General features: G+C 41.3%; 1 protein-coding gene across 1 annotated transcript in view; it reads right to left on the bottom strand.

The window, feature by feature from the left end:
• SHTN1 (shootin 1) overlaps nt 1-12,291 on the bottom strand; it is a 152,144-nt gene that overhangs the window by 48,422 nt on the left and 91,431 nt on the right. Inside the window, exons 10-11 of the mRNA XM_084841960.1 lie at nt 11,758-11,911; nt 8,495-8,591 (exon numbers count right to left, since the gene is read on the bottom strand). Of these exons, the coding sequence (XP_084698086.1) occupies nt 8,495-8,591; nt 11,758-11,911 (251 nt within the window). The remainder of the gene's footprint in view (nt 1-8,494; nt 8,592-11,757; nt 11,912-12,291) is intronic.

Raw genomic sequence — 12,291 nt, 5'->3', positions numbered from 1 at the left:
GACAGTCACTCAGCTTTCTCTTGAACATAACACCTGTACTTTCAGAACTAGCTTTAGGGCCCATCATTGCTTGTAGTCCCATTCATGTGAGAACATAAAACGCTTCTAGGATTGGGGCCTGTTTATATTATGTGTATTGTGAAAAGGGCCGGTGCTAACCGATGAACAGCTAGCTCTCTTATTGACAAGAGTGTTCAAACATTGCCAGGCAGAGACAGAAAATGTCACACCTCCTAAAAATATACCCAATGTATTATTTTGCAATTGCTGTTGACAAGGCATAGTGCAAAACACTCAAGATCTGAATATTAAGAGGTAACGTGGCACTGTGACATGTGTGACAAAATAAAGCCTTCTCACACAATAAAAAATTGAAGGTTTAGAAATGTTAACATGATGCATTATTCTCCAGAGAACAATGTTTCCCAGCAGGGAGCCTCTATATTGTCCCCTCATTTCTACAGTATGTATTTGCTAGAATAGGTCTACTGGTAAACAAACAAAATGAGAATGGAAAATAAAAACCCTCACAGTATCTATGCTTGCCGTTCAATCTACAAAGCATGATATTAATTTTAAACAGGCGCTGCCAAGTCAATATTTGACCAAATATGAGGTGCTTGTTGTCATTTCTTTCTTTTCTTTTTACAAAAAGCCTTTAAAATGCGTACAAGGAAGAAAAAAGTTGTTATTATGTATGCATACCAGGATGCCTTGAGCACCTTTTAGAATGTTAAATAATGGGCAAATGAATAAAGAAATTCAGTGATCTTGAAACAACAACTGCCTGCAACGTTTAGAGGATAAGCACATTTTAGAACTGTGAGAATTCTTCTAAAACATAAAGGCTAACCTGTGTGACACGTTCCATGCTGATTAAATAGAAATTGACCAATTTTTGTTCTCCACGTTAAACAATCAGACAAAGTGTGCTCCAACCATATTTTATCCTTTGTTCGATACTCCTACAAGCTCTGATACAGTGACAATAGTGCAATATCTGTTCCATGTATCACAGATAGGGAGGGAATGCCACGTCTGTTCCTCACCCTTTTAAAAGAAAACTAGCTGTTTGCATGTGGCCCTCAAAATTATTACCGCCCCCACCACCACCAACCAAACCAACCGAGAAGGTTAACACATTGGCAGGGCAGTGAAGAGGTCGCCTTGCTGCTGTTCATTGCTTTCATTTTTTAATATGAATTCAATATGTGTTTTAATTTTATCTAGTTATGGTTTGTTTATTTGTTTTATTTTGGCTTTAGATTTTCTTTTTATTTTATTGTTGTAAACCACTTTTCCTGTTTTATAAATAAAATATCCTGCAACAGAGACACAGCTTTGTAGAGAGATAATTAAGTACAACAAATCAGTAAGAACTTGCAGCTGTAGTCATGCAAACAACATTTGTGAAAAAGAATATGGATTCCAAATGAAGCTTTTGTCATGCAACTGCCCTGGCTCATTCCCAGAATGTTATGGAGGGTCCAGATCTCATGGTCATCCACTTGTAATTCTCCTGGTTTTTTCCACTGCTTGTTCCATCTTATTTCTTTCCACACAAAAATCTTTTGATTGGTAGTGCTAGGAGCCTTCAGTCTGGAAGCACTTCTTATGAAGACACACATTTTAAACAATCACAACAGTTCTGATGGGTACTCTATATACAATTATGTATGTGAGTCTTATTAATATGGGCTTCCGTTCAAAAAATATTCACTAAATGTTACTGCCATTGTCAGTTAAATATCTTATTGTCTCAGTTGTTGCATACCAAGCATGTTCTTTGCCATACTCAGTGGTGATGCAAGGCAAATCGCAACTATGTACGTTACATTTACCCACTTTTTTATCCACTATTTACTTTTTTACCCACTATTTACTTTTTTTACCCACAAGATATACGTGGGTAAAAAACTGGCAACCACTGCCTGTCTGCAAACACCTTTGAGACACTGGCCGAGATAGTATCATGCCATTCTATTTGGAGAAGGGTGGGAGAGGCAAATTTCTCTGATGTTATGGAACAGGTCCATTTGGCAGGGAGCAAAACCTCACACGGGTTCTAAGGATAAGTGCAATTGGTGTTCTATTAGCAAAAAGAAACACGGGAAAAGAAGTTAAATGGGATGATGTTTTAGAGGAGTGAACACTAAAGGACAGATGGCCCAAGGAAGCAGTATGGCTGTAAAAACAGGACCAAATAAACAAGAGGCCAAAAAGAGGAGACCCAAAGGAAGACAAGGTAAAGTGGAAGAAGCTCAGTACTGAGGAAGAGGTGAGAAGAGTGAGTATTGTGACCTGAGCAATCAAGGAATCAATGAAAAAGGGATAGTGAGATGGAGCCTTACAAAGGCCCTAGTATAGGAGGACATAAAAGTGTCAAAATCTGTTCAACTCTCACCTTGGTAGCTAACCAAACGAGGTATGACATTTGTTACCTAGTTTGCCCCGCTGGAAAAAAAAAGCTGGTGGGGGAGACAGAAAAGGACTGTGGCATGGGGGAGATTTTAAAAAAAAATTGCTCCCACCATGGGAGGGAATCAGAATCATCCCCTCCAAGAAGAAGAAAGCTCCTACTGGTGCCAATGGGAGCTTTCCCTTTGATTGCAATAGGCGTGTGTCGTGTGATTCTGATCAGAACCACGGCAGAGGAGCACTTCCCTCCCCGTGACACGGTCCAGATTCAGGTCACCCTCTTTGTGCCAGCTATTATTATCATCATCATCATCATCACCACCAAATCAATTACACCAGGGCAACTACATGACACATCGAAGTCTGGCCCTAACTGGGCCTTTTCTTCCTAGTTACTGTACTGGCCTGTCTTACCTATGCTTAGCTGTTTCAGCAGTTGGTTTGAAGAAAAAGAAGCTCTTAAGCAGCCTTTTCCTGCTTCTTGTTTGGGAAGCATTTTCGCTGCAAGACCCATTTGGCATGTAGCCAAAGAGCCATTCTGCTCAATCTAGCCTTGAAAGGATAGTTAAAAGAATTTTGCCACCTAAAATTTTTTTGCATGTGGAGTATAAGGAGTGACTATAATTAAGTGGTGTTTGTTTGGTCAAACATGGTTGTTGTTGAGTCATTCAGTTGTGTCCGACTCTTCGTGACCCCATGGACCATAGCACGCCAGGCCTTCCTGTCCTCCGCTCTCTCCCAGACTGTGCTCAAGTTCATATTCATTGCATCGGTGATGCTATCTAGCCATCTCATCCTCTGCCGTCCCCTTCTCCTTTTGCCTTCGATCTTTCCCAGCATCAGGGTCTTTTCCAGTGATTTTTCTCTATGCATTAGGTGGCCAAAATATATCATATGCCAATTACAACAAAATGCATCGACAATAGGAAATAACAGGATTTGTTAAAGGATGTTTTATAAATTAACTTCATTCCTTCGTTTAATTAATAATTTACAATTTGTGATTTAGATTTTGATTGATTTGATTTTTGATATAGCAGATCTGTTACAAAACTCAACTTTATAAAAAGCATTTTATAAAAGGAGAGAAACAACGTTTCTTTCAGTCTTTTTCCATGTAAAGATAACCACTTGATCAGGGGATGGAAAGATTAGGAAGAGACTAAAAGTGGAAACACAACATTGGCGTTAACCTTGGAAGAATTAAAGGACATCTTTCTGTATGAAACAAAAAGGCTTGAACATCAGCTACGTGAAAGTCCAGAATGATTTACCAAGCAGAAAGATGAATATAAAAGAATGGTTAGACAAGAGGTATTTATTAGTAAATGGTGGAAGAAACAGAAAAACAAGGCCAGGCCCAAGCCCAGAAGGCAAGTAATAGGAAAATAATTGTCTTTCACTGAATCCTGCACATGCTCTTTATTAAAACCATATACTTATCAAGATAGAATTGAACCCCCTTTCCAATTTCAATCTCATTAGAAGGGACCTGACAAAAGACCATGTAAGATCTTCTTTTTATGGTAATGGCTTAACACCACCAGGGTTGGGATAAAACCCTGCCCCAGGTGTATTTGTTATTAAAATATTTACACAGAAGTAGACCTATAACATGGACATTGTCAACTGCACTGTAGTAAACAATGTCAACACATTTCAGCCCCTTATCGTTTACAGTTTTCTTTCTGTAAACAAAACGTGCCCAGGACAAAAAATATCCCAAGAAATCGTATTAATTTTTTGCCTCTGGGGCAAAAACAAATCCCAGGGGTGAAAAAACTTTGGGCAATCCCCCCCTCCCCGATCAGTTTCAAACAAAAACTGATCAAGGGAAGCAGACTTAAGTGCTCTCATTCTGACACTACACACATGATTGGTTTGGGACATTTTACTACCCTGAGATACACTGGAATTTCACTTGGGGTAGTAAAACATTCCAAAAAATTGTGTAAGGTTCTTTTTTCTATTGGTGAGCTAACAAGGCAGTCCAGCACACTACCTGACAGAAACCTGATTTTATGATCAGTCACTTATACAAGAACTATCCTGAGGTACGTACTCCTTAATGTAAGAAAAATACAGAAAATCATCCATAACCAGTTATACGTTCTTGATCTAGGATGTTCCAGATTGTACCAACCATTATTTATAACAAGAACATAATTGTAAATTAAAATGACAATTTAAGGTAGCATGAATTCAGTTGCTGAAAACACAAATATATGGTATGCCTTCATCTGGGCTTTAGATCATGTATGAATATTATTTTGATTAAGTACTTCATAGGTTTAAAATGGATTATACTCCTGCCTTGCTTTGGAATACCACAGAAAGGCTTTTAAGAGATATAGTACTGAGCACACTGGGGGCATGGCATGCAAAGCATTAACCGAGTAACTGTTCTCTTCAAATAGACCTAAATTGCACTGGCAGCAAATAGAGCCGTTGGACTGTGTAAAAAGATTAAGCAAGTCTCGTGAAGTAAAGGAAGGAAACAATAGACTTACAAACAGATCTATTTAGAAATTCATGTGAATGAACCAGATGTTATATGGCAGACTAAGTCCCATTAAAATCCTAAGTACTTACATTAGAAACGAATACATTTATTGAAAAGTGGATCTTGTTCACTACAGTTTGAACAACAGGTTGGGAACACAGGAAGCTGCCTTATACGGAGTCAGACTATTGGTCCATCTAGCCCAGTATTGTCAACACTGACTGGCAGCAGCTGTCCAGGGTTTCAGGCAGGGATGGCGGAGAATTCCGCCACGGACTCCAATGAAGGTGGATTCCAAAGAATCCGGCCTCTGGAGTCTGTGGCGGAAAAGGGCACTCACCTCCGCCTCCCTCCAGAATCGGTCCGGGCCAGCTCCTCCATGCAGCGATTGCCATGCCGTATCGCTGGGCTAACTCCGGACGCAAATGGCGTCCACTACGCCATTTGCTGCCGTAAAGCTGTTAGGTTAACCTAAATGCAGCCGTAATCTAACTGCTTTATGGCTGCAAATGGCACCCACTACACCATTTGTGTCCCTGCTTATTCACGCAATAGGCGACGCAGATTATATTTATGTAGATGTTTGCGTAGCCTATCGCGTGAAAAAGCAGGGATGCAAATGGCGTAGCGGACACCATTTGCATCCGGAGTTAGCCCAGCGATACAGCACAGCAATGGTGGCCAGCCGTATCACCAGCGATGTGGACCCAGTGGCCGGCTCCGCAGGACTGCAGCAGAATGGAGCCAGCCCGGACGGATTCTGGGGGGAGGGACGGATCACCTCCCCCCAAGGGCAGATTCCCACCCAGACCAGCAGGTAGGGTATCTGCCTATCCCTAGTTTCAGGCAGGAATTTTTCCAGCCCTACCTGGAGATGCCGGGGATTGAACCTGGGACCTTCTGCATGCAAAAGAGGTGCTATACCAGTGAACCACAGCCCCTCCAAAGGATCTAAGGTAACTTTCATCCTTATGTTTTCTGTCCATTATAACCTGTATTTCTTTTTCTATGTTATAAACTGTTTTTCCTTTTCAATGTTTAGTATATTTTATAAGGAAAAAAATCATATGTACTTATTTGAGAGATCAGTTTATGTACCTTTCAGTTAAATGGGAGTCTACAATGTTTGACTTGCTTTAGTAGCCACCCATTATTTCTGGTCATCACTAAGCCCTCCATTTTGGCACACACACAACAGAACTCAGGAGAGGGCCAAGTAGGTCTCTGTATTGAGCTTTGGAGCACACTGAAGAATCAAGAGAGACTTGTTCTCTCTTGCGCCTCTCACAGTGAGAGTCATTCATCCTCTGAGTTCTTTGCGATTCATGGAGAACTCAGGGGAGACGAGGACATCTTTGTGCTGCGGATCTTGACCAGGTCAGGGACAATCAAAAGCGTAGAGGCAGTCACCACTCACAATCAGATCTGTGGAACCTCGTTAATAAATTGCAGATCAGATCTTTCTCATCATTCATAATCAAAAGCTACACCCCAGTGATTAGAACTAGCTGCCTTCTCATTTCTGAAAGAACTATTCAGCATACTGGAACACCAGAAAGTCATGTAGGTACCACCAAATTATACTGAGCAGTGTCTTTTGAGATCTAAACTCTTAATTTCAAATGCGTATATAAGACAAGCAGCTCAGATCTCAGAAAGATCCATTAGCTGCTAACACAAACCCTGTAATTAGATTTCAGCCCAGGAAAGGACTGTAGTTCATGTTGAATACAAACAGCTAACAATTACCACGTTTAGATGGGTGTGGATTCATATACCATCCTTAGACTCATAAACTCCTGCTGTAATGTTGAGGCTTTGGAGCAAAGAGATCAGTTCCAAACTTCTCGACAGCCATTTCCCATGGCTATATCCTAAGAGCATCCATATACTGCCAATGGGATCTACTAATTCCATATTGCCTACCTGACTGTCATGGAGAGTTAGGAATGCAATAGGTTAAATTGTAGAAATTACATATAATCTGTAAGCTTATATTTGAGCTTCGGTTCACCCAGACACCCAGCCTGCCTTTCTTCCTACGAGGCAAACATGCATGCTCCTCTAAGTGGCTGGCCTTTGTTTCACCCTTCCTGATATCCTAAAAGCAGGTCATGTCCTTGCATCCATTTTCAGGGAAGTTCTTATAAATGTACAACCAAGTCTTGCGTAAGGGGGATTCAGTTCAGAGTTAATCAAAATTATGCTTACTAGATTCCATGCTGCATTTTCTGTCAGGAAGTCAGAAAAATAATTTTGATTTTTCTCAACCATTGCTTTTTACTGTGGATCCATTGTCGTAACAAAGACATTGTTTACCTGCCTGTTTTATCAGCTAGGACAGATGTTGGAAGCCTCAGGCCCAGGGGTTAAATCTGGTCCTCCTGGGGTCCCAATCCAGCCCCCTAGGGTTCCCCAGAGGGCCAAAACCCATCTCCACTCCTTTTCCCCCCAACCGCTGATCACCTGGTGGGTTCTTGGCTTTTGGGCAGTTTATTTCCCCATTCTAAATGGTTGAAATATTTCTCCTAAGGCTTAGTTATTGGTAGAAAGAGCTTTAAGCTAAAATATGCTGATAATTTCGGCCCCCACCACTTTTGTCTTCAGCCCCACCTCCTTTGCTTTTGGCCACACCCACCACTGGAATGCAGCCCCAAGAGCTTCTCCAAAACAGAATTTGGCCTTCTGGCTGAAAAGGTGTCCTCACCTCTGAGCCAGGGAAAGTATTACGGTTGGATCCAGGTTTAAGCATGTGCAACTGGGCTGGTGGAAGTGGACTTTCCTGCCTCCTCCCCCCTATAGCGGCCCCTCCAGCCCCTTGAACATGTTATATGCAGGGTTAGGAGAGGCTGCTGAATGGGGTGAGCTGTGGTATGACAATTAGGCAGAGGCATTTTTCGTAAGCACAGAAACAAAAGTTATTTCTTTTAGTACTGTCCTAGATTCTGGGTGTTTTATTGACAAACTGGAGGGAGCAATCCTATCAGGATAGGTGGCCTTGGAACTCGGAGGCAACCGCCTATCCATGGCGGAGGAGCAGGGAGGGGATCCTCTCCTCCACGCTCCAACTGCCCTCTGTGGCTAGACGGCTGATTTTGGCTGCCTAGCTGCGGGACGTTGGAGCGCAGGGTGGAGAGGCCGGACAACGCCTGGGAAGTGTCATACTGGCCCTTCTGCACTCCCCGCCCCCAGAATGTCCCCTTTTGCCCCGCTCTGCACTGCTCTTACAGGCACGGAGCCCAGGGTCAATCTGTGCTGCCTACAAGGTGGTGGGGAAGGGGGTGGGAGGTGGTTCTCCAGGAACTGACCAGTCCTATGGCCGTCTAACTGCTGTCTAGCGGCCATAGGATTGTGCCTTAACTTTCTGGTTAATTATACTAATGTGTTTTGATTTGGTTGGAGATTTTGATGAAAGCCATGCTATGTGTGAATCTTATCGTTTATTTATTTATTACATTGCTATACCGCCCAATAGCTGAAGCTCTCTGTTCCTTGATATGCTTGAATTTAAGACTGAGGAGGATATACATCTGCCTAAGCAAAGAGCTTAGTTGCAGTATATACAGGACTTACCTTATTGGATTTGGAGGAGGAGGAGGAAGTGGAGGGGGTGGGGGTGGGGGTGGAACTGGGTTTTCTGATTGATGTATTCTTTTTTGAAGTTCATCAACTGTACAAAGACAGAATTGAGGCTTCAGTTCAAATGGTTTTGCACTCATATATATTGGAATTAGGCATACATAAGTTTGCTAAAATAAAAAGCAACTCCTTTGTATTGCAAAGAGATTCAATACCCAATGGGCTAGGAAGGTGTAACATTGGCTGGCATTTTCTTTTCTGCAGCTACACAGTTTGTCAGAACCAATCAGGGTGCCAAACTTTTCTAATTATCCAATATAGAAAAACTTCAGGGTGTTTAAAAAAATCACAGAAGCTGGCATATTTTTGATATACATTTATTTTTTTTAGGATGAAGCATCACTGACTATTGTCACTCTCGCTGGCTGAGAGTGTGACAATACTTACTTATTAAATAAGTAAGCAAGCATTTATCTATTCAAGTACAAGGCCAATAGCAAAATGGCTACCGAACCTGTATGCAAAACTTGTCATTTCTTTCTGAAAAACCTTTATATATCAGTGTTTGGGAATTTTGCAGCTAATTATCTAGCAAACATTTATATATGGTAGCATGCATCTAAAAGCAGTTCTTGCCAATAAAACAGGTTTCTGCTTAATTTTGTGAAAGAAAACATCTGACCATATACAATTTTTAAGAAATGGCCGATGCATGTTCAGTGATAGGCTAACAATTAGGAGGGATAAAAGTGATGTATCTATCTAGACACAGCCCCTTTGTAAGCTCAGTATCACTGAAGTTACATGAAAAGCTATGGATTCCATAGAAGCAGCCTTCCTTTATTTTAGAGTTCATGGGTCCAATTTTATTGTGTCAGTTCTTACTGTTATATCATCCTATGCTTTTGGAGTGGACTATGTTGCTGAACTTGGATATAAATCTAGAACACCCAACAACAGCATGCCCGTTAGAAGAATCAGCTTTGGCTCTTAAAACTGAATGTCTTTGCACTGATTATTGGTTTTATTTACTTGGATTTCATAAGACTCTGCTTCAGTGGACATACTACCATCTCAAACTCCTTGAAGAATCATTAGTGGGTTCTTCCTTCTCACTTATTGATACAGTAAACAACCATTATTTTTAGTGTTCAGGTAATAGCTGAATGTAGCAGCCATTGAAGGACACCATCAAGTTGAAATGTAGTCAATACACATACTCAGGTAATTTATTTCCTGTCCTATAGTGGTCCCTGAGTGAGCCTCCTTGGTAATTTCCATAGGTTTTCCAGTCACATTACAAGCCTGTAATTAATTTAACACACAATACTGTAAAACAGTTTTAGGGCCTTGCACAAAGGCATTAGTATGTTTTTCTTTTGACATTTTCCATCCACATAATCCAGCTGCTTTAGGATAGTTAAACAGTACTTCTCCTGCTGGTAACTGTATTTTGAATTTATTAAGAAATGGCAATCTTAGATAAAGAGTAGTAAATTACAGTTTTTAGCACTTAATAGGTACGGTGCTGTAAGCTGGTCAGGCACCATCCTGGCAAATAAGTCTTTGGTAACAACTAAATTACAGTAGTTGATCCATACTGTATGTATTCTAAGTGGTTTTGTCAGTGTTCCTGATGTCTTGCTTTAGCCTATAAACTGGACAAATAATAGCCAGCAAGTCAGACAGTTTCTACAATCAGATAGTGAGGGGTAAATGTTTAGCCTGATGTGCAGGGAATTAGCCACACAACTCCCATGGATTTTAGCCATTAACACCCATGGGAGTTGCAAAGTTAATTCCCTCCGCATAACCGTCGACACAGCATTTATGTTTTAAAATGTCAGTCACATAAGGGCACATAACACATGGGAGAACAAAACCTTTACATCTGTAGAAGACTCATTTCTTGCTTTTCCACTCACTGTGAAAGTCTAAATAATTTCTTGGAATATACCAATAACTTCTTATCCAGAACATCTGTGTAAATCTTTTTAATCTCTCCATGACTTCTTCGCTTAGGGAAGTACAAAACGGGTTTCTCTTCAAGGGACACTGTAGCTTTTACCCTTAAAGGCGGCCTCCAAATAATTTTAAATAAATTAATTAAAAACAAATAAATAAATCACCATTATAAGGGTTAGATCCAGACTAAGTTAAGTGCACTGAGGTCCCAATGAAATCAATGAGACAAGTTAGTCATGACTTAGTTCTCACTAAAATCAGTGGGACGTAAGTACAATTAACCTGGCCTGAATATAACCCTACGGGTAGCATCCTATTTTGCCCATGTGCTCATGGGAGTGACCACTTGCACAACGGGGCTTCTGTGCTTCTAAAACTAACCTGAAAAGAGCAAAAATGCAGAAGGCAGCTCCAATGACCTGTCCCAATCCAGAAATGAGCAGGTGGGGTTATTTTTAAAAGCATGAAACCCCGTTGCGAAAGTGGTTGCTCCTGTGAGAACAATGTGACCAGCAGCGGCAGGACAGCCACGTCAGGAATGCCTTGGTGGCCTCCCCCAGTAGATCCCAATAGCCAACTCAAGACACAGACGAAAGGGAATTCTTTTCAAAGCTTTAATTCCATTACAGCTTAATGACTCTTTCAGATGCTAATCACCAGCGGCTAGAGCAAGGGACAGGAGCATGGCCTAAGCTTCAGGCAAGCAGTTGATCTCCGTTTGAAAGAGAGTCACTTGAAGACCCAGAACCTATGGGCTAGGGAGAGATCCTCCCTCTTTCCCTTGGGAGGCGGCTGTTGCTTGCATGCCAAACGGGCGCTATGCCTCCTTTCCACGCCCTCCATCGCTCGTCGCTCTTTGCGTCTGCGTCGAGCATCTAAGAAGCCCCCCTCCCACACTCTCTCACTACCCAGGTCACTAACTATCTCTGGAATGCTGGGAGGAGGAATCTCTGCCAGGTGCTGAGCCTGTGAGGGATGAGCTGGCTCCACTCCCACGGATTGCTGTTCCTCCTCAGAATCAGAACTGCTCTGGGGATCTCTGGGCTCAGTTTCCACCCTGACACCACACTGGATACCGTCTACTATGTCAAGATGGTTGCTGTTCTAGTTCATAACATAGCTCAGACTCCAGTTGCAACACATAATTGAACACTATGAAACCACATGATAGCCCACTAACAGTTATGCAATGGACAGCCTTAATTGGATTTCAATGACAGAAAATGTATTTCTATTAAGTCTACATTCATCATATTAACAGTAAAACTAAAATATCAGATTTATTTTTTCACCTGAATGTTTTAAGTTTTTAACCTTCTCTTCAGCACTCTGATACTTTTCTTCTAATTCTTTTTTATCTTCTTCTAGAAGTTCAAGTTGTTGTTTAAGGGATTTGATTTCCTTATGCAAGACTTCATTAGCTAATTGTTCTTCCAGCTCTTCAACCTGTTTTTGGCAAATATAAAATTACAACGAAAATCAACACAGTATTTTGTCCTATCCACCAATGTAACAAATGAACAGCCACAACAGAGTCGCACTAATGATTCCCCCAAATCCAGTATCCTGTCTCTGAAAGCAGTGTGGTCTAGATCCTTAAGAATATACAGCAGTGTGTTACACCAATAGAATACTTAATTTGTTCAATCCCAGGATCGCATAGTTCATTTTAAAGGAAAATGCAAGAAATGAGGATGCGCTGATTTAATCACCCTATTTAAAATCAATTGGTTGTATCCAATTAGCCCCTCCCACCAATGGAACACCTTAGTGGAACAAGGAGGGGAAGATTGCTCCTGCAGCCCCTCATGCCTCCTCAAATTGCG

This window comes from Heloderma suspectum, chromosome 3 (genome assembly GCF_057233095.1).
Source record: "Heloderma suspectum isolate Gila_16-S chromosome 3, 16-S_ref, whole genome shotgun sequence".
In the NCBI taxonomy this organism is placed as follows: domain Eukaryota; kingdom Metazoa; phylum Chordata; class Lepidosauria; order Squamata; family Helodermatidae; genus Heloderma; species Heloderma suspectum.
The sequence above is the reverse complement of the archived record's forward strand: the minus strand, read 5'-3'. Positions and strand labels throughout refer to the sequence as shown.